This window comes from Herpailurus yagouaroundi, unplaced genomic scaffold (genome assembly GCF_014898765.1).
Source record: "Herpailurus yagouaroundi ecotype Mexico unplaced genomic scaffold, PumYag 183, whole genome shotgun sequence".
Taxonomy (NCBI): Eukaryota; Metazoa; Chordata; class Mammalia; order Carnivora; family Felidae; genus Herpailurus; species Herpailurus yagouaroundi.
This window is the reverse complement of record NW_024412414.1, coordinates 2160525-2187150: the sequence shown is the minus strand read 5'-3', so window position 1 is coordinate 2187150 and position 26626 is coordinate 2160525. Positions and strand designations below refer to the sequence as shown.

The window sequence follows — 26626 nt, the reverse complement described above, 5'->3', positions numbered from 1 at the left end:
AGAGAGAGGGAGACACAGAATCCGAAGCAGGCTCCAGGCTCTGAGCTGTCGGCACAGAGCCTGACGCAGGGCTTGGACCCATAAACCATGAGATCATGACCTGAGCCCACATTTCTGTGGCTCCTCAGGCCATGTTCTATTTCCCTCAGAGAAGCTGTGCCTTGTCAGACCCATGTTGGGCAGTGGGAATAGAGCCGGACAAGACAGATCTGTGTGCTCAGGGCTTTCAGACCGGGGTGGCACACAGATCATTAGTCCTCCAGCCACTGGACTTTGCCTGTGCTAAACAATGGGCTCAGTCTCTCCCCACCGGTATCTATCCCATCTTGCAGAGAAGTGTCCGCCTGTGTGTGGCAGCCCTATATCACTCCTACCTCGTGGCCTGAGACTGGGTGATCTGTGACCATTGAAGGTGACAGACGCCCAGCGGTGGCTGGAGATTCCCCAGGCATGGGGCTGAGACAGTGTCCTGGACATGCGAAAGAGGGAGAAGACAAGGAGGCAGAACAGTCCTTGTGGCTGGTGCTGGGCTCTCCCAGCCACCCTGGCTCTCTCCTGCTTGCCTGCTTGCCATGTGTCCTCAGAGAAGGGAGGCACTTCTGGATCTGAGCCAGGAGACCTAGGCCCTTGTCACTGCCCTGCCACATCCCTGAATGTGCCTCTTCTCTCCTCCGTGCCTCGCTCTTCTCATCTACTAAACGGGATCTGTTATCTCTGCAGCAACCCCATCAGTTTTCTAGTCAAAGGAACTATTTGATCGCACTTTTCAAAGCTACAGATCTCCACACAGGTCTAGCGCCTCCCCTATGGAAGGGGTTTCTTGGAAGGGGATAAGCCCCACACACACAATAAGGCTGGAGGTGGGTTGAGGAGTCTCAGGCTAGAAGGCAGGGGTGAGATGGAGGCCACATGCAGGTAGGCACTTCTCTGCCGGGCTGGCGTCAGTTTACAATTATTTTCCTGGAGTAATACTTAGTAGTGTTGTTTTTCTCTCTCAGAAATGTCCCGGTTTGGTTGACAAATTCTATGGCTACCCTCCTGAGTGAGTTTCTGGGGTGATGTGTAGGGCAGTTGTCTGAATTCCACCATTCTTTCCTGCTTCTTCTTCTGGGCAAAACATTGCCCAGCTTTCTGGCTCCCAGGTGGGGACCCACAGGCCCAGGTTATTTCATTCCCCACAGGGGAGAGGCTGCTGCACAAGAGGGAGAGCAGGAATTCTAGCTCCAGCAGGCACTCTGCCTGTTGCCCCATGAAGTGCACATTCTTCTGCAAAAACTCCCTACAGGACTCCTAGTCTAATCATGACCCTGGAATCTGATTTCCTGTCCTTCATGAACCCAGAGCTCTGACTGAACTAACTCCTCTTCCTGGGAGGTACCCGGTTCACTCTCTTCTCAGCATAATGCCTTTCTGCCTCACAGCCCCTTGGCTCCTCTTCTCAGAATCGAAGCCCTCTCTTTCCCAAGTCCTGGCTCCAACTGTGCCTTAGGTGGCCTTCCTGCCTGCCCTCTCCCATCCAGGAGGAGCGCTTCCTCCTTGGACAGGGGGGTCCAGGCAGGTGATGTGTTGACTGATAGCTGACTGCCTTGCAGGTGAAATTGCCCTGTGGTCTTTGGTGGTCCTGGCCATTGAGCGGTACGTGGTGGTGTGTAAGCCCATGAGCAACTTCCGCTTTGGGGAGAACCATGCCATAATGGGCGTCGCCTTCACCTGGGTCATGGCACTGGCCTGCGCTGCACCCCCCCTCGTTGGTTGGTCCAGGTAATGGCACTAAGCAGAAGGGAAGGGTCCCTGGGGTGGGGGTTCTTTACAGGGTCCCCGGCCAGGACTCAAACCTGGGGCTGTCTCGTTCTGGGCACCGAGCTTATATGTCCCCCTCCCCGAACACCCACCCTGGCAGCTCTCCCAGGGTTGGGGTTTAGGGTAGGGGAAGAGAGAATCAGACCCTAATGTTGCTCCAGGGGCTAGTGCCACCTCCTGGGTCCCATGTCAAGGAGAATCCAAGATGGCCAACCCTTAACCTTGGCTGTGCCCCTAATCCTCAACTAAGCCAGGACCAGATTCCAATCCTCTTTGCCCCATAGGCAGCTCCCTCTGACCTTGGTCCTCAGCACCTGGGGAGGCCAAGCCTACCTAGTGCAGGTGGGTGACACTGTAGCCCTTGGGAACTGTGTCCTGTCCAGCCTCTAGTCCATCATCTGCAAATGGGGCTCAGATGAGAGATGGGAGGACAGTGGTTTGGGAAACTGGACGGGTGACCCTGTGGGTTCCTGGAGGCCTTGTGTCCCTCTGCTTCTAGGAAATTCCCAATCTTTCTTCCCTTCCCTCCTCTCTCAGCTTCCTGGGGTCAATTTTCTTTTTTATTTTATTTATTTATTTTTTTGTCCTTTGTTGAATCTGAGCCCATCGCCTCCAGCCTCTTTCCCTGTTTTCTCCAGTCCTGCCCAGTCCCATCCCCACAGGCACAGCCAATAGACACTCCATTGTCACCATCCTCTGAAATCACAGAAACATCCTAACCGTCTGTCCCTGGGACCTCTTGTTTCTCGAAACTGTGCAAAGATCCCTTAGTTACTCTGTGTGCCCATCTTTGGCCTAGAAAATACTCTTACCCTGTTAGTAAGACCCTAGTTTGTACAAACTGCCTCAAATACAGAGCTCGGGGGCTTTTCCCGTCTCCCCACCAACCTCTGCCTTGCACAGCCGGAGCCTCCAGCCACTAGAAGCAGCCAGTGTGGTGAGGAAACACAGCGCAGGTCCGCGGTGTCCGGGCTCTGCTAGGCAAGAGACTGGGCCGTCTCATGATAGCATGGCTGTTTTCACAAGGGCATTTGAATCCCTCATCTCCGTTGATTTGATCCTCACAGTCATGCAGCCATGCAGATATTTTATTATGCCTCTTTTAAAGAGAGGGAAAGCGGGGCCCAGAGCAAGCCCAGCCACACAGCAGGTGTGTTGGGGGTCTGTTCCTCAAGTCCCTCACATGTGGGTCTCCCCGTGCCCTCTCTTGCCCCGTCCCCCTCTGGTGGTCAGGTACATCCCTGAAGGCATGCAGTGTTCATGCGGGATCGACTACTACACACTCAAGCCAGAGGTCAACAACGAGTCCTTTGTCATCTACATGTTCGTGGTCCACTTCACCATCCCCATGATCGTCATCTTCTTTTGCTACGGGCAGCTTGTCTTCACAGTCAAGGAGGTATGGACCTGTGTTGGGTGCTGGGGACACATACATTGGTTGGGTTGAGACTGGCCTCTGTCCCAAAGGAGCCACAGTCTGGACAGCAGACCCTGTGTCCTTACAGGCGGCAGCCCAGCAGCAGGAGTCAGCCACCACCCAGAAGGCTGAGAAGGAGGTCACTCGCATGGTCATCATCATGGTCATTGCTTTCCTGATCTGTTGGGTGCCCTACGCCAGCGTGGCATTCTACATCTTCACCCACCAGGGCTCCAACTTTGGCCCCATCTTCATGACACTCCCGGCGTTCTTCGCCAAGTCCTCCTCCATCTACAACCCTGTCATCTACATCATGATGAACAAGCAGGTGCCTGCTGGCGGGGCGGAAGGGTCCAGGGGCCCCAGGCTGCAGGCATTGCCTGCGGAGGACAAGCCATGTCCTTGACTGGGCCTCAGTCATTTCACCTGCAAAACTAGGCAGGGAAACTGGTATCCCCCAGAGCATCAGAGTCATCTAGGAGAAATGCAGATTCCTGCTGAATCAGAAGCTCAGGGTGAGCCCAGGAACCTGCATTTCTAACAAGCCCACCAGGTGACTCTCACACTGGCTCAAGTATGAGAAGTGCCAGTCCAGATGGTTCTGGAGGCCCACTTTAAAAGTCAAATGGTCTAAGTCCCAAGCCTGGGAATGGGATGGTGCCAGTCTCCACAAAGCTGAACAAGGAGCTAAAGTCTTATTCCGAGGGAGGAAGGGATAAAGCAGTTCTTTAACACCAACCAGTGACTTCTCTGCAGAATCCATGAACCTGTGGGGGAAAACATGGTCTCTAGAGTTAGGCATATTGGTTTCAAATCCCAGTTCTTCTTTTTTAGCTGATTGACACTTGGGAAGTCACTTCCCTTCTCTGGGCTTCAGTGTCTGTGTTCCTAGAGAGGGCAAAATCCCAAACTTGAGGGCTATATAAGGTACTTACAGATAGCCCTTGGCACACAGAGGGCATCAGGGAATGTCATCAGTAGCAGAGCCCTCTTGGGTTTGGTCCCTGGCATCTCTGGGGTGGGGCCACATGCGCTACTAAATTCCCTCCAGGAAGCCAGATTTGAGAGGGGAGTGGAGGCTGTGAGAGCCAGAAGCAGGGAAGGGGTTGGAGGTAAATCTTGCCAACCACTCCAGTTTGCTACACACACTTTCGGTGGACCCTGATTCTGACTCACGCTCTTTGCCTTCCAGTTCCGGAACTGCATGCTCACTACCCTCTGCTGTGGCAAGAACCCACTGGGTGATGACGAGGCCTCCACCACCGCCTCCAAGACGGAGACCAGCCAGGTGGCACCGGCCTAAGCCCTGCCAAGGACTCTATGGTCAACTGTAGGAGTCTCCCATTCCCTATGCCTACCCCCAGCCACAGCTGCCCCACCAGGAGCCAGGTCTGTTGGAACCAGGTTGCACAGACTCCTTGAGTTAAAAAAAAAAAAAAAAAGAATAACGAGAGAAAAATGAGGCTCCCCACTCGACAAGTATGGCCCGATCTGGAGTCCTGAGTTCCCAGGGGCTGGTGGGATCTCTGCCCCTCCTCTCCCCAAACTCATGTCTCAGGAACAGAAGAACTCTTGCTCCCTGGAAAAGTGTCCCAGCTTAGGGATAAGTGTATAGCACAGAGTGGGGCACACAGTAGGTGCTTAATAAATGCTAGATGGATGAAGGAAGGAACGAATGGGGGAATGAATGAAGGAATGAATGGGCAGGGAGAGCATATCTACCCTCTCAAAACCACCTTAGCTGCAGCTCACCCTCGGCTGATGTCCTTGAACAGTTTCCCTCCCTGGGCCTCACTTTCTTCCCCCAGAAAATGGAAACCCCAAATCCTTGGTCCTGCCAACGCATGGCTGCTGTGAAGATCAAATGAGATTTTGATCTCATATATGTGTGTATATGTGTGTGTGTGAGTGTGTGTAAGCACTTTGTAAATGGTAAGGAGCTGTACAGATTGTAGTTAACATTATGAATAACACCAATTAATATAATTAACTAATATGATCATCTCTTCTTGATAGTGACCATTTTGAGACTGGGCAAGGCCCTGAGCATCAAGCCTCAGCAGGTTTTTTTTTAATTTACCAGATGTCAAGGCCAGACCAGGGCTGGTGGTCGGTCTGCAGAGAGGGACAGTCAAGGGAATGCAGAATACAGTCATCTGGACTGAAAAAACAATGTTAGGGGACTGCAGTCTGGGACCAAGGCCCAGGGTCTCACCTCTGACGTGAACTCCCAGGCCCGGTGCCTCCCCTTCCTCATGCAGCCTAGGGAGAGACAGGCCTTTCTCTCAGCTTCTGCAAACTACCTGCCCTCCTTCCCAGCCCCTAGGCCACAGCAACTCTAGGCCAGCATGGAGCTGGGCCTAGAAGCCATATGCTAGGCTAGACTCTAGGCCAGCATGGCCATATGCTAGGCCAGCAACTCTAGGCCAGCATGAGCTAGAAGCCATATTCACCTGCCCACATTTAATGAAGAGCTGAGTCCCCAGTGGATCCCTTTTCTCAAAGATCTCAGAAACAAAAAGTGGGAAATTCAGATGGGCCCATCTTCCCTGGGGATGTTCACAGATCCCAGAGTTGAGCACCCTTGCTGGGTAAGCCTGTTTTTAGTAGCTCCAGTCCATTCTCCATTCTGGAAAGTCCTTGCTGCAAAGCTGGTGGGAACTCTAGGGTATCAGAATTGTGCTGCTTGCATAACTGCCCCTCCAGAAGCTCTAACTCTTCCCAGCTCTGCCTGGAGACTAGGCAAATCGGGGCATTAAAAGCTCAGCTCCTATACTTGGTGTTAAGGGTGGTGGTTTTTGTTGCTCTCAAGCTCTTTCTCTGTAGGATGGATTGAAATTGGGCAGTAATTTCCACCTGATCTCTAACCCTGGGATGCTGGGTTTGGGCAACCAGCAGGGCCCCCTGCGGGTGTGGGGTGGAGGGAGCAGGCCCGGGAATGAGAAAAGCCCCAACTTTGGAGTCACAGAAACCCAGGTGACCTTTGAAACTGCAAGCAAGTTTGGCCATCTCTCTGAGTCTCCTTATCAGCAAAAAGGAATCTGAACCTGAGCTTGAGGGGACCGCAAACTTCACGTGGCCAGCCTGCTTCCTGGTACACTGTAGCCAGTGGGAGACTTCTGACATTACTGGGCCTCAGCTCAGAGCTGGCCTTACCAAGAACACCATCTGCAAAGGGAACAAGGATGGAGACATAGTCTCAAGAGTTACCCTCAACCTCCAAGGTGGGAAAGGGTGGCTGGAGCCTGAGATGGAAGTTCCCCAGTGCCATGGTGGGGGCTGAAGCAGGTAATAGCTGGGATCTCTACTCTTGCCCCTCTAGGTGATATACTCTGCCTCCGTAGGTGGTGCCAGTCAGGGTTTCTTTGGCTGCAAGTGGCAGGAAATCTAACTCAAAAGGGCTGAAACAGAAAGGAGAAATTGTTGGCTCCCCAAAACAAAAAAAACCCAGGGCTTCAGGCACGGCTAGATGCAGGTGCTCAGATGTTATCAGACTTCTGTATCTCCCCTCTGATTATAGTTTTCTCTGTTGGCTTTGGAAAGGGCTACCAGCAGTCCCAAGCTCAGCTAGCCTTGCAGAAAGTAAGCTGTTTTTCCTGACAGTTCCAGCAAAGATCCTGGGTAGGGCTCTCACTGGCCAGGTCTGGGTCACCTGATCACTCCTAATCCTGTCACCAGGTTAAAATGGGGATTCATCCTCTGATAGGCCCGGCTTGAGTCACCTCATTGTCCCTAAACCTATCACCAGGCTGGGATGGGGATGTAGCCTCTCATTGGCCAGGGCTGGGTCACCTGATCACTCAGACCAAGGTAGGGTTAACCCTAGATAAACCAAATGGTCTGAGTGAGGGTGGGGACTGGAAGGAGCCCAAAAGATTCCTGGGGTGGGGGGGGGGAGTGTCGTTACCAAAAGGAAGAGGCCCAGAGACAGGGTGGGCAGAACTAACGGTGGCCCAGAGGGGCTGGCCTCTGTCTAAGTAGGTGATGTCCAGCTACACCAGGCTTCCCTCCCACACTGGGGACCCAGGGGAGAAGATTCCCATGGTGGGTCCCGCACATCTCACTCTCCATTTCTGATGTGTTGGGCCAGGCATGGCCATGGGAGAGACATGCTTGCTTTGCAGGCAGCCCTCTTTCCTCACTGCCCCACCTCAGTCCACTTATTCTGAGGAGTGGTATCCTTGTTTTAGCTACATATTCAGAGGAAAAAATTAACTCTCTAGCCAGAAGTCTCTGTTTTTTCATGGTAGAGGGGAAAACCTCTTTCCCTCCTTAATTTATAACCGATTTGACAGGCACTTGGGGACATTTGCCAATAAAGGCAAGGCAGGGCTGACTTAGGTTTGGTTGAGGGTGTTACCCACCTCGTCTCCAAGCTCCAGGTAGCCAACAGGTTTATGGAACACCTCTTATATACAATCACATCTATAGTCAGCCTGATCTTAGGAAGCTGACCCCAGGCCAGGCTGAGCTGGGGACTCAGAGATGGGTTGCAGGTAGCAAGTCTCTGGGCTGTGGCCTGGCCAGCCACAGGGACACAGAGCTCTCTCACCCCTGATCTTACCTCTGGGAGAAGAGAGTATGAACTAAGCCTCCCACCCCCATACCACCACAGAGACAGCAAAGCCTGATGGCAATCTGCCCCATGTCCCCCAGTAGGCACATGCACCCCTGACGTCCCAGGGTGGCCCCAGAGAGACAGTGCATGCCCTTCTCAGCCCTGCAACCTCACACCATGTTCCTGAACCTCACTAGGTCTCAGGCCTCTGAGCTTGAAAGAGGAGACTCATCTCAGTTGGTAGAATTGTCCACAGACTAACGAGATTGTTGCTATAAAAATTGCAGTGCACAGTAGACACTCAATAAATAGGAGTTTCCTTCCCAAAAATGTGAATCAAGTTCAAAGGAGCAGCCCCTGGAGTGGTAGGAGATAGAGCCCCTGGTGTGAGAGTCAAGAAATTAAAGTAGCAAAGGGGCCTCAGGAAAGGGGGAAGCAAGTGCTAACTGCCCCCAATATTTATTCCCTTTCTTCCTTTTAATAATATCACATCAAGTTCTAGCTGGGCACCTAGCTACCCAGTGCAGGACTGCACCTCCCAGTTTCCTTTGCATCTGCAGTGGTATGACATTAAGGTCTGGCCAGTGAAGTATAATCAGAAGTAGTATATGAAGTTTTGGGTTGTGCATTTCAGAGAATGGAGGCATCCTTCACTTCTCTTCTTTCCTGTCTGATGGCTGGAATGTGGTCGTGATGACCAGAGCTGCAGCAGCTATCTTGTATCATGAGGTGCAGTCCGTGGGCAGAGAACAGCACAGCATCAGGCGAGAAGGAGACTGCAGGTCCTCTATGCTGCCTTCCTGTCCTGCACAACTTGCACTTGAAGAGTCTCATGAGAGAATGACTTCATGGTTTCTCGTTTAAGCCACTGTTATTTTGGAATTATAGCTGGTTTCCTCACTAACACAGAGCGCTTCCATGTTGCAGCCTAGGGTCCGGACTCAGGAAGATTTAGTACAGGTCCTTTCTGAACTTTAGTGTCTTCATGTATAAATAAGATAGCGAATATAAAATATGTATATGGACGTAGAACGTGGCAGCTATTACCATATCTACCCTGCCCTCTATGCATTTGTTGACTAATGTCACAAATGTCCTGATGCTACAGGGGCTAGAGTTACACAAAACAAGACACCCTATCACTGCTTCAAAAAGTTTAGAATGTAATCTTCAGACCTATGAGAAAGTTCACATGTAGGACGCCCCCATTCAATGTTCAAAGATGGTAAAACAGTTGTCAGCAGAAATTTAAATTCCCTACAGACCTCAATAAGCGTCAAATAAGTACACCAAGCAGCCCGCCCTCTCTCCAGCATCTGATGCTCACAGTTATCATTTCCCTGTAAAAAGGCAATGCTCTAGAAGAATTTTTAGATCTGCAGTGCATTTTAGAACTTCTTCCCCTCCAAATGCAAAACTCTATCCTGGCACAGCCTGGGAGCAGGGTTTCACATGAAGCTCATGGGAATGTTTGTATCTCCAAGTTTTTCTCTATTTCTCAATTCTTGGAAATTTCCCACAATGTGATCAAAATTGCTGCCCCTGTGTGTGCCAGCACCATGTGCCTCTTTGCCTCATCTCGCCTTCCGCTCTAATGTGGTTCCTGCAGATGGTTCTCAGGTCTCCCTTCATTCAGCCAGGCTGGGCTCTGGCACTGGGGTTCCACAGCAATGGGTGCTGAGCCCCTACTGTGTGCCAGGCACTGTGCTATGCACCAGAGATACCACCAGAACAAGTCGAACACAGCTCTGCCTACCCCCAGGGCCCTTCAGAGCTCAGGGGCTAGTGTGGACGAGTGGGAACTTAGAGTGCTGGAGGTCCCAGGGGCTGCTGGAGCCAGAGGAGAGGACCCTAACCTCCTAAGGGGTCAGCGAGGGCTTTTCTGAGCTACACTGAGGCCAAAATGATGAGTAGGAAACAGTCCAGAGAAGGTAGGTGGGGGGTAAAGAAGGGCCTTCTAGGCAGTGGATCAGTTAGCTTATGCTGCACGACAAACAACCCCAAACCTCATGTTTTAAAACAACACACCATTGTTGTTTGTGACTGTGAGTCAGCCAGGTGGTTCTGCTGATCTGGACTCAACTTGGTTGATCTCTGCAGATCTCTAAAGCATCCATGGTCAACTGGAGGTTTGGCCGTTTGACCAGCTGTGGGCTGGGTGGCAGGGGTGACTGAGCTGCGAACCTCTGAGCTCCAGTGGGCTAGCCAGGATTGGGACTGCCATGGCATCACTTCCATCGTATCCTGTTGGTCAAAGCAAGTCACAAGGCCAGCTCATATTTAAAGAGTATGAGAGGAGCTGCAAAGTTGCATGCAAATGGACATGGATATGGGCACGGGTGAGAAATTGGGGACATTTTTGCATCCATCTAACACACACACAAAGGAAACACAGAAGAAAGCCCAGCTCTCAACATCTAGCCCATTCCAAGAGTCACAGAGGTTGGACTGTGGGCCTCTAGGGAGAAAGGGGCTCCATAAGCAGGACAAAAGAGGTCAAGCCTCCACACATAGACAGTAGGGAGCTATGAAGGGTGCTAGGCAGGAGAGGAGTGATCTCTGATTTCACTTTAGAACACTTTGATGGCCATCACCTCCCTCAATCCAGACTCTGGTGCTGGAGAGTCCCTGGAAAAATCCCAACAACAAAGGAAGGAAGGAAGGAAGAATGGAAGTTTGTTTTAAACCTGTCCCTCCAACTCCTACACCCTCCTCAGAGGTAACCAAAGCTATTACCTTGGTGTGAATCCTTTCAGACCTTCTTCTATGCCTTCACTTGCATGCACACTCACACACACACATATACTTGCACAGACACAAATTCTTTCTTCTCAGAAAGGGAGCGCATATTCCACGGACACATTGTGGTTCATTTTCATTCATTCATTCATTCATTCATTCATCTATTTATTTATGTATTTTCTTCCTTCCTTCTGTCTCTATGCCCAATATGGAGCTCAGACTCACAACCCTGAGATCACAAGTTGCATATGCTCCACTGACTGAGCCAGTCAGGAGCCCCTCTGGTTCGTTCATTTTCACTGCTCTATACTACTCCACCATGTGACTAGACCACAGTTTACTTGTCTGCCTTTCTTTTGGTGGGTAGTTAGGTTGTTTTGAATTTTTGCTGGGATTGCAGCGAGGATCTTTATTGGTGTAAGGGTTTCTCTCAGATTTATACCCACAGTGCCATGGGGGGGTGTGAATCTATCTTTAGTTATGTTCGATGTCACTGCATTGCTTTCTAGAGTGGCTACCAGCTTACCCTCCCAGTGGCTATGTGTTTCTTCATGTGCTGGACACTCAGCATCTATAGATCTAATTTAAATATCTGTCATTCTACCAGGTGTGCCATAACCACCTCATCCTTGTTTTAATTCACCTCATCATTTCAAATGGCTGCAGAGTTTTCTGCAGAAGGGAGTAGTTCAGTCAAGCCTCCAGTGATTCATGTGGAAGTTCTCTTTTTTTTTTTTTTCTTTTCTAAATAATGTAGCAATTGTTTCTTTTCTGACTACTGCACTTCTAGGACAGAGAAGTGCAATTGCTGAGTTTAAGGGAATACCTTTCCAAAGCAGACTGCACCCCAATTTACACCCTTAGCAGAGGCACTGAGGGCCAGGCTCCCTGCATCCTTGCCTACGCTGTCTTCAATTTTAGTCAATTTGATGGGGAGCTAGTATCTCATCATTGTTTCAATTTGAATTTTCCTGAATGCCAAGGAGGTCGAGAATATTTTCTTGGGTTTATTATCAGCCTTTCCGGTGAATTGCCTAGTCATATTCTTTGTCCATTTTATCAATGGTTATACTTATTTCTGGAGACTTGCTAGGCAATTTTATTTAAAAATTGCTCATTCATCCCTTAAAAATTCTTTCTTATAAAACAAAACAAAAGGAGGCCACAGGTTGATTGGGGGGTGTCAGCTCCAGGCAAACCCCACCAGTGGGCCTCCAACTTCTTGAGAAACCAAGGCCAGCAGTGGCCTGGGAACAGGAGCAGCCCTGGGGCAGGTGGGATTGGAGGCCTCAGTGGTCACCTCCCCAACCCAGGTGTGCCCAGTTCCCCATCAGCATCTCCAGGCCCCGTGGAGTCAGAGGGTGCAGGAGGGATCAAGCATCTGAGCACCCATCATTTTGCCATGGGACCTGAGACGCAGAGAAGTCAACTGACTCATATGAGGTCACCCAGGAGTGGGTGGCTCAGCTGGGGTGTCGGCACACAGGCAGGGTTGCAATGCCCCATCCCAGCCCTCCTGCCCCAATCAGCAGCTCAGAGCCTCCCAGCCCAATCAGGGGCTAATTGGAGTGGTGGGGCCAGGCTGTGGATATATAAGAGGAGTGGGCAGGCCTGGCAGCCTCATGCCTGGGGAGGGGGTCAACTACCTGCATCTGTGTCTGCATCTACCCGTGCAATGGCTCCTGGGAGCATTGCCTCCAGTGACACCTCCACCTCTTCAGCATCCTTGACCTCCGCAGTGGGGTCATCTGGGCTGTCTGAGTCTGAAAAGCCAGGTAGGCAAAGGGAGGTGGGGTCCTCGTGAGCTGGTTCCCTGCATGTTCTGGACCCTCCTCTGTCATCCAGCCTCCGCTCCTGGCCCCAGCACCCATCCTGGAAGCCGTTTGAATTTTCACCTGCTCATTTGGCAGAAGAGCTGATGCCAGAGGTAGCAGGGCCAGGTACAGCCTGGGGGCTGAGGCTGGCCCAACTCCAGGAAAGCGGGCAGAGCGGGGCCTCTCCAGCTGGAGCCCATTTTCTTTTGGTGGGGAGGGTGGGTGGCCGGCCGCAGCTGCAGGGCAGCTAGTTGGAGGGACATTGCATTTGATGCAGAGTCGGGCCTTGAATTCAGGGCTGCATCCCAAGTTTCAATCAACAAACAATGCCTCAGTGTTTCTCTGGATATAGATAGGTTCATTCCCTCCAGGAGCTCCCAGTCTGATGAGCTAGACTGCCTCACTGATGAGATCCCATTTGATAATTGGGCATGCGCCTTAATGTCAGGAATACAGAGGGCTCTAGGAACCCAGAGCAGTTGCCGACCCACTCTGGGAGATCAAGGAAGGCTCTCTGGAGGAGGCGACCACTGAAAGAGGGTTAAACCTCATCCAGGACAAGAGGGTGAAGCAGGGGAAGCATTCTGAGGATGAGTAAATACTCCTTCAGAGGAAAAGTTAGAGGGTGGGCTCCAGGTGCCTTGGAGCACACGGCAGAGTTGCTCATCCTGGCTTGGAAAGTCAGGGCGGTATATAAATCATGGGCCTTAAAGCGAGAACTACCTGATGACCGTGGGGGACAAAGGCCAACCAGGCAGGGGGAAGAGCATGGGCAGAGGCCCAGAGGTGAGGGGGCTGGGGGAACATCCAGTTATTCACAAGCCCTGCTCTGGCCAGGGGCAGAGTGGCATCACAGGAAGGGGTAGCCTCCCAGGCCTCAGCCAGGGCCTTGGACCCTTACACTGAGGGCCAGCAGGAGGTGAGGGATATGAGAAGAAGGCTGAGACCCTCGGGGTGGGGTGGCAGAGAGAGAATCCCACAAGGAAGGGGTGGAGTGGTGTGGTGGGGAAGGGTAGGGAGGTCCAGGAGGTCGTCCAGGTTCTTGCTTGGGTGTCTGGGTAGGTGTGGTGGTGTCATTCCTGGGGAGAGAAGATGGAGGACAAGTTTGGGGAAAAGCTATGACTTCTGGTCCTCCCAGGATGTAGCAGGCATTGAATGATGCGTAATAAGGAATTGAATTCAGCCGCAGGGACTGGGGACAGAGGAGACTTGGGGTGGCTCCCTGGGATAGGGCCTGGTTTGGGGAAGCTGAGGAAGGGTTAGAACACTTCCCACAGGCCAGGCTGGAGGACACTGTAGCTGGGAGGGTACAGATTCCCTAGGGGCTCTATGCCCACTACACAGATGGGAAGACTGAAGCGAGGAGAAGAAAGTGAAACTCCCAAGGTCCTGCAGGTGGCTGACCAGGGACTCCACCCATTCACAAACTTTGGCCCCAAAATGAATATTCCCAGACACTGGGCTCTTCGTGGCCAGGAGACAGCAATGGTTGAATTGGATTAGGTCTCTACGTTTGCTTGACATCTAGAGTCTCTGGGTGTGTTGTTTGTTTTTTTTTTCTACTTCGATATGTGTTTGGGGGAAAATTATATATTTATGTATATTTAACTAACTGATTCTCTTTAAAAAGTCTTTAAGTTTTGCAAATTGATCAGAAAACATTTCTTTATTTTTTTTAATTTAATTTATTTTTTAAATTTACATCCAAGTTAGTTAGCATATGGTGCAACAATGATTTCAGGAGTAGATTCCTTAATGCCCCTTACCCATTTAGCCCATCCCCCTCCCACAACCCTCCAGTAACCCTCTGTTTGTTCTCCATATTTAAGAGTCTCTTATGTTTTTGTCCCCCTCCCTGTTTTTATATTATTTTTGCTTTCCTTCCCTTGTGTTCATCTGTTCTGTGTCTTAAAGTCCTATGAGTGCAGTCATATGATATTTGGCGTTCTCTAATTTTACTTAGCATAATACCCTCTAGTTCCATCCATGTAGTTGCAGATGGCAAGATTTCATTCTTTTTGATTGCCGAGTAATACTCCATTGTATATATATACCACATCTTCTTTATCCATTCATCAGTTGATGGACATTTGGGCTCTTTCCATGCTTTGGCTATTGTTGATAGTGCTGCTATAAACATGGGGGTGCATGTGCCCCTTCCAAACAGCATCCCTGTATCCCTTGGATAAATGCCTAGTAGTGCAATTGCTGGGCCATAGGGTAGCTCTATTTTTAGTTTCTTGAGGAACCTCCATACTGTTTTCCAGAGTGGCTGCCCCAGTTTGCATTCCCACCAGTAGTGCAAGAGAGATCCTCCTTCTCCGCATCCTCGCCAACATCTGTTGTTGCCTGAGTTGTTAATGTTAGCCATTCTGACAGGGGTGAGGTGGTATCTCATTGTGGTTTTGATTTGTATTTACCTGATGATGAGTGATGTTGAGCATTTTTTAGTATGTCAGTTGGCCATCTGGATGTCTTCTTTGGAGAAGTGTCTATTCATGTCTTTTGCCCATTTCTTCACTGGATTATTTGTTTTTTGGGTGTTGAATTGGATAAGTTCTTTATAGATTTTGGATACTAACCCTTTATCTGATATGTCGTTAGCAAATATCTTCTCCCATTCTGTCGGTTGCCTTTTAGTTTTGCTGATTGTTTCCTTTGCTATGCAGAAGCTTTTTCTTTTGATGAGGTCCCAATAGTTCATTTTTGCTTTTGTTTCCCTTGCCTCCAGAGACGTGTTAAGTAAGAAGTTGCTGTGGCTGAGGTCAAAGAGGTGTTTGCCTGCTTTCTCCTCGAGGATTTTGATGGCTGCCTATCTTACATTTAGGTCTTTCATCCATTTTGAGTTTATTTTTGTGTCTGGTGTAAAAAAATGATCCGGGTTCATTTTTCTGCCTGTTGCTGTCCGGTTTTCCCAGCACCATTTGCTAAAGAGACTGTCTTTATTTCATTGGATATTTTTCCTGCTTAGTTGAAGATTAGTTGGCCATACACTTGTGGACCCATTTCTGGGTTCTCGATTCTGTTCCATTGATCTGAGTGTCTGTTTTTGTGCCAGTACCATACTGTCCTGATGATTACAGCTTTGTAATACAGCTTTAAGTCTGGGATTGTGATGCCTCCTGCTTTGGTTTTCTTTTTCAAGATTGTTTTGGCTATTCAAGATCTTTTCTGGTTCCATACAAACTTTAGGATTGTTTGTTCTAGTTCTGTGAAGAATGCTAGTGTTATTTTGGTAGGGATTGCATTGAATATGTAGATTGCTTTGGGTAGTATTGACATTTTAACAATATTTGTTCTTCCTTTCCAAGAGCATGGATATCTTCCTCTGTGTGTGTGTGTGTGTGTGTGTGTGTGTGTGTGTGCCTTCTTCAATTTCTTTCCTAAGCTTTCTATAGTTTTCAGCATATAGATTTTTTATCTCTTTGGTTAGATTTATTCCTAGGTATTTTATGTGTTTTTGGTGCAATTGTAAATGGGATCAATTCTTTGATTTCTCTTTCTGTTGCTTCATGGTTGGTGTATAGGAATGCAACTGATTTCTGTGCATTGATTTTGTATCCTGCAACTTTGCTGAATTCATGGATCAGTTCTAGCAGTTTTTTGGTGGAATCTTTTGGGTTTTCCATATAGAGTATAATGTCATCTGTGAAGAGTGAAAGTTTGACCTCCTCTTGGCCAATTTGGATGCCTTTTATTCCTTTGTGTTGTCTGATGGCTGAGGCTAAGACTTCCAATACTATGTTGAATAACAGTGGCAAGAGTGGACATCCCTGTCTTGTTCCTGACCCTGGGGGGAAAGCTCCCAGTTTTTCCCCATTGAAGATGATATTAGCATTGGGTCTTTCATATATGGCTTTTATGATCTTGAGATACGATCGTTCTATCCCTACTTTCTTGATAGACCTTCTTGAGGGGTTTTATCAAGAAAGAATGCTGTATTTTGTCAAATGCTTTCTCTGCATCTATTGAGAGGATCACGTGGTTCTTGTCCTTTCTTTTATTGATGTGATGAATCACTTTGAGTGTTTTACGGATATTGAACCAGCCCTGCATCACGGGTATAAATCCCACTTGGTCGTGGTGAATAATTTTTTAATGTATTGTTGGATCTGGTTGGCTATATCTTGTTGAGGATTTTTGCATCCATGTTCATCAGGGAAATGGGTCTATAGTTCTCCTTTTTAGTGGGGTCTTTGGTTTAGAATCAAGGTAATGCTGGCTTCATAGAATGAGTTTGGAATTTTTTGTTCTGTTTCTATTTTTTTTTTGGAACAGTTTCAAGAGAATAGGTGTTCACTCTTCCTTAAATGTTTGGTAGAATTCCCTTGGGAAGCCATCTGGCCCTGGAGTCTTGTTTTTTGGGAGATTTTTGATTACTAATTCAATTTCTTTACTGGTTATGGGTCTGTTAAAATTTTCTATTTCTTCCTGTTTCAGTTTTGGTACTTATATGTTTCTGGGAATTTGTCCACTTCTTCCAGATTACCCATTTTATGGGCATATAATTGCTCATAATATTCTCTTATTGTTTGTATTTCTGCTGTGTTGGTTGTGATGTCTCTTTCATCCTTAATTTTATTTATTTGGGTCATTTCCTTTTTCTTGTTGATAAAACTAGCTAGTGGTTTATCAATTTTGTTAATTCTTTCAAAGAACGAGCTTCTGGTTTCATTGATCTGTTCTATTGGTTGTTGTTGTGTTTTTTTGTTTTTTTGTTTTTTTGTTTTTTTTTTTTTTTTTTTTTTTTTTTTTTTTTTTTTTTGGTCTCAATAGCATTGATTTCTGCTCTAATCTTTATTATTTCCCATCTGCTGTTGGTTTTGGGTTTTATGTGGTGTTCTTTTTCCAGCTCTTTAAGGTGTAAGGTTAGGTTGTGTATCTAGGACATTTTTTCCTTCTTTAGGAAGGCCTGGACTGTTATATACTTCCCTCTTATGACTGCCTTTGCTGCATCCCAGAGGTTTTGGTCTGTAGTGTTATCATTCAGAAACCAACATTTCTAATCACATTTAAATCAGGTTTCATATTAAGCCACTTTTATGCACCTTATAGTGACTGACAGCTTCTCACCCCCTTGATCTTATTTTCTTTGGCAACTTAAAATATCACAGCTAATTGAGATATCTCCATAATTCATGTACCATACAATTCACCCATTTAAAGGGTACAGTGGCTGTTAGTATATTCACTGCTGTGTGTTTTTCTCCACAGGCAATTTTAGAATTTTTTCGTGCCCTCAAAAAGAAAACCTGTGCCCAATACAGTTCTGCCCTTACCCACCCACCATCCCCAGTCCCTGGCAACCACTAATCTACTCTCTAGGATTGTCTCATTCAGGACATTTCCTGTAAATGAAATCCTATAGTATGCGACTTTTTGTGACTGGATTCTTGTACCAGCATGTTTCCGAGGAAGTACTTCATTCCTTCTTTTGGCTGGATGATATTCCACTTCATGGTTAAAACCATGCTCTGTTTATTCAATTCATTAGTTTATAGACATTTGGGTTGTTACTTTGTGGCTATTGTAAATAACGTTATGAACGTTCATGTACAAATTTTCATTTGAACATATGTTTTCATTTATCTGGAGTATACATACCTAGAAGTGCAATTCTCCTATAGCTTTTATTTATGAAAACTTTCAAATGCATGCAGAAGTAGACAGAGTGGTATAGTGGCTCCCATCTACCACCCACACCACTCCCTTCCCTATGTGCCCATCATCCAGCTTCAACACTCACCAGCTCATGGCTACTCTTATTTCACCTACTGTGTTATTTCAAAGCAAATGCCAGACTTATCATTTCATCTATAAATAGTCCAGGATTTATCTTTAATTTTTTAAAACAATTTTTAATTGTGGGATGCCTGGATGTCTCAGTTGGTTGAGCGACCAACTTTGGCTCAGGTCATGATCTCACGGTTTGTGAGTTTCAGCCCCGCATCAGGCTCTGTGCTGACAGTTCAGAGCCTGGAGTCTGCTTCTGATTCTGTGTCTCCCTCTCTCTCTGCCCCTCCCCCACTCATGCTCTGTCTGTCTCAGAAATAAACATAAAAAAAAAATTAAAACAAAAATTTTGTCAATTAAAAATCAATTTTTAATTGATATACAATATTTTATTAGTTTAACCTAGTTATTTATATGCATTATGAAGTGCTTACCATGACAAGTGTAATTATCCTCTGTTACTGCACAAAGTTATCACAGTATTATTGACCATATTTTCTATGCTGTACATTACACCCCCATGATTTATTTATTTCATTACTGGCCGTTTATACCTCTTAATCCCTTCACCTATTTCATCCATTTCCCTGCTCCCCTCTGGCAACCACCAGTTTGTTCTCTGTATTTGAGTCTGTTTCCATTTTGTTTTGTTTAATTTTTTTATTTTCCACATGAAGGTGAATTCATACAGTCTTTGTCGTGCTCTGACTTATTTCACTTAAACATAATACCTTCTAGGTCTATCCATGTTGTTGCAAATGACAAGATTAGGGCTGAGTAATAGCCCACTATATCTATATACCATATTTTCTTTAATCCATTCATCTCTCCATGGACATAGGTTGCTTCCATATCTTGACTACTGCAAATAATGCTACAATGAACATAGGGATGCCTGTATCTTTCTGAACTAGTGTTTTTGTTTCCTTCAGCTAAATACCCAGAAGTGGAATAACGTTTGAGGAACCTCCCTCCATACTGCTTTCCATAGAGGCTGTACAAGTTTGCATTCCCCCCCACAGTGCATGATGGTTTCTTTTTCTCCACATCTTTGCCAATACTTAGCTTTAATTTTAGCCATTCTGACAGGTGTGAGGTGCTATCTCATTGTGGTTTTGATTTGTACTTCCCTGATGATCAGTGATGCTGAGCATCTTTTCATGTTGGCCATTTGTATGTCATTGGAGAAAATGTCTATTCAAGTCCTCTGCCCTTTTTTAATCAGATTGGGGTGGTTTTTTTTTTTTTTGTTTGTTTGTTTTTTTTTTGGTTATTGGGTTGTAGGAGTTCTTTATATATTTTGGATATTAACCCTTAGTCAGGTATATCATTTGCAAATATCTTCTCCCTTCCAGTAGGCTGCCTTCTCATTCTGTGATGCTTTCCTCAGCTGTGCAAAGCTTTGGTTTTCTAAAAGGATTTTGTTTTCTAAAAGGACTATTTAATTCTTTCAGTGAATCTTTATGGAGCTCCTGGTGTGTGCCCAGCCCTATGTCAGTCACTGGGAGACAGTGTCCAGATGAGCAGCACTCCCTGCCCTCAAGGCTCACTGGCCAGTGGCTAGTAGTGCTGACTAGGGCTGCCTTTGATCCCCCAGGTCCCTTGCCCACCCACTGCGGGGCCTGGCTGGTGCCTGGCGGGTGCTCTGCCAGGCATGTGTGTTACTGATTGGGACCGAGGGTGGCCTGGGCTCTGGGTGACGCCCTGCCATCCATCCGTAGGCCTGAGCCATAGTGGCATCCGAGGGCCACGCCGTCACCCTCCCGTGCTGCGCATGGTTCTGGAGGCGCTGCAGGCCGGAGAGCAGCGCCGGGGCACCTCGGTGGCGGCCATCAAGGTTTACATCCTGCAGAAGTACCCAACGGTGGATGTCCTCCGGCTCAAGTACCTGCTGAAGCAGGCCCTGGCCACCGGCATGCACCGTGGCCTCCTGGTCAGGCCCACCAACTCCAAGGCCAGAGGGGCCACTGGCAGCTTCAAAGTGAGCCTGCTTGGGCTGGGGAACGGGGTTGAGGGAGGTCACAGTGTGGGGGAGCTGGGCCCCAGGGTCTGAGCTTCAGTCCCAGCTCCTCCTCCCTGGCCTCTGTGTGCTGTTCCCCTGCCAAGAGGCCTTTCTCCTCCTGTCTTCTCTCTGTGTTTTTCCTGTGTCTTCTCAGAGGTACCTTCTCCTCCAGGAAGGCTAGGGCCCTGCCCCATCTAAGACCCCCCACAGGGCCTCAGTCCCTGCTGTGTCCACCTTCATTCCCCGTCAGGTGTGTTCAGTGACCAGGGACCGTCTCAGCCGTGTTCATTTCTGGGTCCTTGGAAGAGCCCCTTCCTGGAATTCTTCACCATGGATGAGGCACACCCAACCATGGGCTCTAGAAGGTCACTGTTGGGTGTGTTCCCCATGCTCACTGGCTCTAAACCCCAGGTCTCCAAACCAGGGCTGGCACCTCCCTGGGCCATCACCTCCTCCTCTTTCAAAGGGGAGGGTCCCAGAGGGGGGCCATCCAGGCACACCCAGAGCTGAGGGCAGATTTGGCATAAAATCAAGCCCCAGCATGGTGCCACCAGGAAAATCTCAGGGACCCAGATATGGGGTCTGTCTTATCATTGCTGGGCCCCAGCACGTGGCAGTTGCTCTAACAGTAACTGTAGAACACTGTGGAATTTTCTCAGCATACCATGTTCCAGTCCCTGTAGGTGGCTGAGGGCAGGAAGTCCCTCGTAGAACTCCTGTGTGGAGGTCAGAGTTTGGATACAAGCCATGCCAAGGCCAGGTGCATAGGGTATGGGGAAGGGGAGCAATACAGGGGCACTGGGGTTGCATGTGGCTGGGTTAGGCTGCAGGGCCTGGGAGCTAGTCAGGGAAGTGGGCTGAGGGAGGGGAGGAGGCAGGGAAGGAAGCCTGGTGTGTCATGTAGTTAGAAATGTGTGTATGCTGAGAGGGGATTTGTTTCTGGTCTTCACGGTAATGGGGAGCCATAAGATTTGGGGGGCAAAGGGAGGAATGTCCTTAGAGGCAGGCTCTAGAAGGACAGAGACCACCTGTTTGCCAAGAGCCTCCCCAACTGCCTACTGGTCACTCACTCCCTGAAGGCCCCATTGTAAAGATGGGAAGACTGAGGCCAGTGGGAAAAGAGAAGACTTCCTGAGTTGCACAGGAAGTTAGGAACTCTGAGCTATCAGACTTGGAAGGTCCACCCAAGGGGGAGAAAGGAAGCGGCAGGGAGGCATGGAGGTGTGAGGCATGAGGTGGGGGACAGGAAGGAGAGTCAGAGCCACAGAGATGGGAAAATGTGTGGGTTGGGAGGTCATGGATGGGAGATTCATGAATTAGCATCTCAGAGGACTAGAGTCCGGGCTCCTGGTCGGTGTTGTGCGATTTACTCCCAGGAGCCTGGCTTTGAGACTTCAGGTGCAGGGTAGGGGAGCCCGCCTGCACCCTCCTGACACCCACCTGGGCAGGAGGGAAGAGAGCCTAAGGTGGGTCTAGGAGACTCAGGTCCCCCAGCTCCTAAATGGCCACACCCCTCTCTGGAAGAGCAGTGCAGGGATAGAATGTGTCTTCAGCCTCAGGCATTTTGGCCGTGGTCCTGCTCCCCTTGCCCCTGACCACCTTCTCTGCCCCCTCCCTCTTTTGGAACAAGGCGTTCTCTCTGTGCCTCATGTGGGATGTAGGGGTATGAGACCCTGAGACCTCCTGCTCTCCATTCTACCCCACTCTCTCCTCTACCAGTTAGTTCCCAAGCACAAAAGGAAAGCCCAATCTAGGAAGACATCCGCCATGACAGCCCCCAGGAAACCCGGTGAGGCCAAGGAGAAGGGTCCCAAAAAACCAAGGGAGGCAAAGAAGGACCCTCCCAACCCAGGTGAGGTGAAAAGGGGACCCAAGAAGCCAAGAGAGGCGAGGACAGGTCCTACCAAACTGGATGCAGCCAAGGAGAAGGCTCCCAAGAAGGGCAGCCAGACCAAAGACCAAGAGGCAAGACTGAGTGAGGCCAAGAAGGCCTCCCAACAGCCAGACAAGGCCACGCAGGACCTTCCCAGTGCCACTGGCCCAAGAGGAAAGTCAAAGGTCAAAGGCAGAAGGAGCAACCAAGGTAGGTGTGTGAGTGGGGTGAGAGGAGGGCCTGGGCACAGGGATTTGTGACAGCCATTGGATGTGAGGTAGGAAGGAGGGAGAGGCCTGCTCTGGGGAGGGGATTCCTTATCTAGTAAATGTGCCTGAGTGCTTGTCTTGACCTGGAGAGTTGGAGAACCCATGGTAGCTGTGGAGGGTAGGCTTAGGGAAGGGAGAACCCAGAGAGAGGAGGAGCCTGACTCCTCTGAGAGGAATCAGGGGAAGCTTCCTGGAGGAGGTGTCCCAGGGAGGACAACAGGCTGCGCAAAGGCCCAGAGGCATGAAGAGGGTAGAGCTTTTGAAGAAGTGCATATAGTTCGATGTGCAGCATGAGAAGCAGAAGGGAAAGACTGTGAAGGGCAGCTGGGAGTCTGGACTGTATCTGGAGGACAAGCAATAGCTATGGAAGGACTTTGGGGAACAGCTAGGGTACAGGGTATTGTTTTATTTATGTACATATGTATGTATGTGTGTATTTAAAAAAATTTTTTTAACGTTTATTGTTGAGAGAGAAAGACAGAGTGTAAGCGGGGGGGGCAGACAGCGAGGGAGACACAGAATCCAAAGCAGGCTCCAGGCTCTGAGCTGTCAGCACAGAGCCCGACGTGGGGCTCGAACTCATGAACTGTGAGATCATGACCTGAGCAGAAATTGGACACTCAACTGATTGAGCCACCCAGGCACTCCCAGGGTATTTTTAAAAATGTTTCACAGCTGCCATGTGGAAGACAGACTAAAGACTAGAGGCTAATAAAGACCTGTCAGGGGTCTTTATTGTGAGTGAGTGCAGAGTAGGGGGTGTCTGCTTTGTGCCTTGCTGAGGGTGAGGGATGGTCTTCCACAGTCCAGTCAATCCCGCCGCCCCCTCCCCCCACCCACCCCACCAACCCGTGAGAGATGTTGTTATCCCTAGTTTGCAGACTAGAGCACCCAGGCTCAGAGTGGTCAAACAATTTGCCCCAGGTCACAGAGCCTGTGAGTGACAAGGTGAGGACAGGGGTCTCTGAACCTTCTGCCCACCAGCAGCTCCTCCTGAAAGGGGTCCTTCCCACATTCCCTCCCTCACTCTCTGACAGATGGTGAGGCCCACAGGAAAACAAAAGCTGGGAGTCAGAATTCAAAATCAACGGTCCCCAAGGTAAGGTGCCTGCATGACTCCCCTGGTCTGGGTCTCCGTGCTGAGCAGGCCAGAGCATGGGTGTCCCACTGGAAGGGACTGTGGGGCAGGGGGTAATTTGCTTTTGTACAAAGCCCAGTTCACTGACTTTTGTCTGGCCCTCTAGTGTCCTGAGGATCATTCTCCCCACTTCACAACTAAGAGACAGGCTTAGAGAGGCGGGGTCCCTTGTCTAAAGCCACCCGGAGCTGGGATTTCAGCCCTATTCTCGTGGGTTCTGAGCTATGTGTGAACTCTGCCCGGCTCTGTCATCTTGCCCCTGGTTTGCTTTCTTATAGAACAAGAATAGTGCTGCTTCTCCAGCCAAAAAGAAAGAAAACAAGGTCCTTAAAGAAGTTGTTGCTTGTGGGGCCAAGGTGGGGCCCAAAGCCAAGGCCACTGCTCCTCCTAGGGCCAGTGGGTCTAAGACAGTGCCTGCACCCCTGGCCAGGAAGACGGGGGCCCCCAAGGGCCCGAGAAAGCCCAGCATGCCCACCAAGGCCTCGTCGTCCAAACTGGCCAGTAAGAAAACAGAAGCTGAAAGCTAGAGCTGGGGTGGAGAGAGACTGAGATTCTGCTCAAGTTTTTATTTCCCAAAAAACCATTACTCTATTTATTTCATTGTAACCTATTTATCAATAAAGGTGTTTTTCCCCTCACAAATTGGTGTGAGGAGAGGCTGAAGTCCAAGGATTTGGCCATCTGGGGCTTGGGCCCAGGTAGGAACTCCTGCCCTGCAGGGAGACAGGTTGTACAATGTAAAGGGTTCAAGGCCTGTGGAGGCACAGAAAGGGTGTTAAACCCAGCCTGATATCTGGGACTGCTTCCTGGAGGAGGCAACTTTTGGTCTTAAAGGATGAGCAGGAGACAGCTGAGGGGAAGGATGCTGCAGGCAGAGGACCCAGCATGTGAGGTGGGGCTGGACATTGTGGTAGAAGGAAGGGTTTTGTGGCTCTGAGAGGAGCATGAGGTGGGGGTAAGGGTGAGGGTTGGGGGAGACGAGGGAAGGTAGACTTTCTCCTGGGGGCAGTGGAGTACCAGGGAGGGTTATAGGCAAGGGGGGAAGACTAAAGTAGTATGTGTTTAGAAAGAGCCCTCTGGCTGCAGAGAGGTGGGTTTGAGTTGCTGAGAGCAGCCAGAGACGATTCAATGCCTAGCAGTGCCCTGTTCTAATCAGCAGAAGCAGGGGAGAAGCAAAGGCCCGGCGGTGGGATCATGCTTGACAGGCTCAAAGAGCTGGAGGAAGGTCCATGTGGCTCAAGTCCAATGAGGGGGCAGTAATGGGAGATGAGGTCCAGGGTGCTGTGACATTTGTGAGACTCTTCCCATGGAGAGGTGGAGTCTACGTCCCTGCCCTTTAAATCTGGGCTCTGTGATTGCTTGAACAGTAGAATGTAGTGGAAAGGACATTATGATGCTTTCTGGGCCCAGATCTTAAGAGACTGGCAGCTCCTACTCCCTGTGTGTAGTGTTGGTTTTGGTTTTGGTTTTGGTAGTTGCTCTTAGAACTCCACCACAATGCTGTGGGAAAGCCCAAGAAGCCGGTGGAAAGGAACAGAGATATCCCAGTTTTCAGCCCCAGCTGCAATCCCTGACCAGTTTGCCAGTCGTAGGAGTGTGCCCCCTTGGATCCAGAACTTCTGGCTGTAGTTAGCTGCCTCGGTTGACACCATGGCCGAACCCTGTCCCAATTGCAGATGCACAGGCAATGGACAGTAGTGTCCCCTTATCTGCGCTTTCGCTTTGTGTGGTTTCATTTACCTGTGGTCATCCATGCTTCGGAGACAGGTGATCTTTCTGACCTATTAGCTGAAGGTCGATAGTAATCTCATGCTACGTCAGGGTGCCTACGTCATTTGCTGACTTCATCTCACCACATGGGCCTTTTATCATCTCCCATTATCACAAGAAGTTATTTTGAGAGACAACATTCACATAATTCTTATCCTAGTATAGTATTATAATGGCTCTGTTATTACTTGTTGATCTCTTACTGTGCCTACTTTATAAATTACTTTATCAAGGGAATGTACGTCTAGAAAGGTACGCAATATATATAGGGTTCATACTGTGCAGTTTCAGGCATCCACTGGAGGTCTTGGAATGCATCCCCCGCAAAGAAGGGGGAACTACTGTAAATAAATGCTATTGTTTTAAGCCCCTGAGCATTGGGGTGGTTTGTTATGTGGCAATAGATAACCGTGACAAGGACTGCAGGGTAGACCAGGAAGGGCCTTGTAAACCAGGGTAAGAACTTTGGGTTTCGTTGGTTTTCGTTGTAATTGTGAGGAGGAGCCATTAGAGGGTCCTGAGCAGCAGACTGACAGCAGGGGACACGGGCAACAGTGGGAGGCCGGCTCCTGCAGCAGGGGTCCAGGTGAGGGGAGGGCTTAGAAGTAGTGGATTCTGGGTAAAAGTTTAAGACAGGAGCATGGAATTTGCTGAAGGGTTGGATGTAAGAAAGGGGTCACTGATGAGTCTACAGTTTGGGGTCCACACAGCCTGGTAACTCGACAGTGACAATTTCCTGGGGTGAGGACTTGGTTCGGGCAGGAGGCTGCAGAGAGGTGGTCAAAGTGGTGACCACTGAGCACCGGCAGGGCAGAGAGAGAATGGGTGAGTTAGAAGGGAGAGGGAGGTAAACTGGACAGGAATTGGGAAAGAGGGCAGATGGGAGTCAAAGGGAAACTGAGGCAGGCCAGCATGGGGCATGAGGCAGTTCCCTTCCTGTCCCTGCTCTTTCAAAACCCTACCCTCCTTCCTTGAATCCCACATGAGGCTTTTTCTAGCTGTGCTGACAGCCTCCCTGGGGTATCTGTAGTGTGGCTGCCAGCAGGGCCCCGAGGGTACTTTGAGCAGATGGCAGGGGCTGGGCCAGCACTTTCCTTGGAGAGGGTCTGGTTGTGCCTCTGCTCCTTTCATGGTTTGGCAGGGGGTTGTGGGAGGCACCCGGCCAGGCTCTGGGGCGGCATTCCGGGGCCTCACAACTCCACGAGCTAGGAGCGGGTTAGCATTCCTGGCCTGGCAGAGGCCGGGCAGCATCCAGTACCCGTGAGACACGGACGAGTCTCCTCCCCGCTTGAGGACACTGCGCTGAAGGTCTCCACCTCCCATGACCCTCGGACAGCAAAGACACTCCTGAGGCTGCAAGGCAAGTCTTCAGGGCCCCAGATACGAACTGTGGACAATTCACAGAAGTTGCGCACCTTCCGTGTTGAGAAATGACCCCAGAAACCAGAGCTTTCCTCCATGTGCAAATGTGTTGTGAAACTTCAAGAAGGAATTGCATGTTAATCAGGCA

The 26626-nt window shown here is 49.3% G+C and overlaps 2 protein-coding genes across 3 annotated transcripts in view; both read left to right on the top strand.

Annotated features, from left to right (window-relative positions):
* The window catches only part of RHO (rhodopsin), a 7138-nt gene extending 1146 nt beyond the window's left edge, over positions 1-5992 (top strand). Inside the window, exons 2-5 of the mRNA XM_040491906.1 lie at positions 1593-1761; positions 3034-3199; positions 3306-3545; positions 4410-5992. Of these exons, the coding sequence (XP_040347840.1) occupies positions 1593-1761; positions 3034-3199; positions 3306-3545; positions 4410-4520 (686 nt within the window). The 3' untranslated portion in view covers positions 4521-5992. The remainder of the gene's footprint in view (positions 1-1592; positions 1762-3033; positions 3200-3305; positions 3546-4409) is intronic.
* A 5660-nt stretch (positions 5993-11652) lies between these two features.
* On the top strand, positions 11653-24009 carry H1-8 (H1.8 linker histone). 2 transcript variants are annotated; one of them, XM_040491908.1, is made up of 5 exons: positions 11653-12292; positions 19786-20045; positions 21786-22149; positions 23246-23307; positions 23625-24009. In XM_040491908.1, the coding sequence occupies exons 1-5, from the start codon at positions 11920-11922 to the stop codon at positions 23871-23873; spliced, it is 1308 nt and encodes a 435-aa protein (XP_040347842.1). In that variant the 5' UTR covers positions 11653-11919; the 3' UTR covers positions 23874-24009. The 2 variants fall into 2 exon arrangements, with proteins under 2 accessions (XP_040347842.1, XP_040347841.1); XM_040491907.1 differs by lacking the exon at positions 11653-12292 and having other exon boundaries at positions 19351-20045.
* Positions 24010-26626: the final 2617 nt, after the last annotated feature.

Coding starts and splice junctions, on each gene's coding strand:
- H1-8 (XM_040491908.1), top strand. CDS start 11,920: ATGGGACCTGAGACGCAGAGAAGTCAACTGACTCATATGAGGTCACCC. Junction 12,293..19,785: donor GTCTGAGTCTGAAAAGCCAG/GTAGGCAAAGGG, acceptor ATCCATCCGTAG/GCCTGAGCCATAGTGGCATC. Junction 22,150..23,245: donor AGGCAGAAGGAGCAACCAAG/GTAGGTGTGTGA, acceptor ACTCTCTGACAG/ATGGTGAGGCCCACAGGAAA.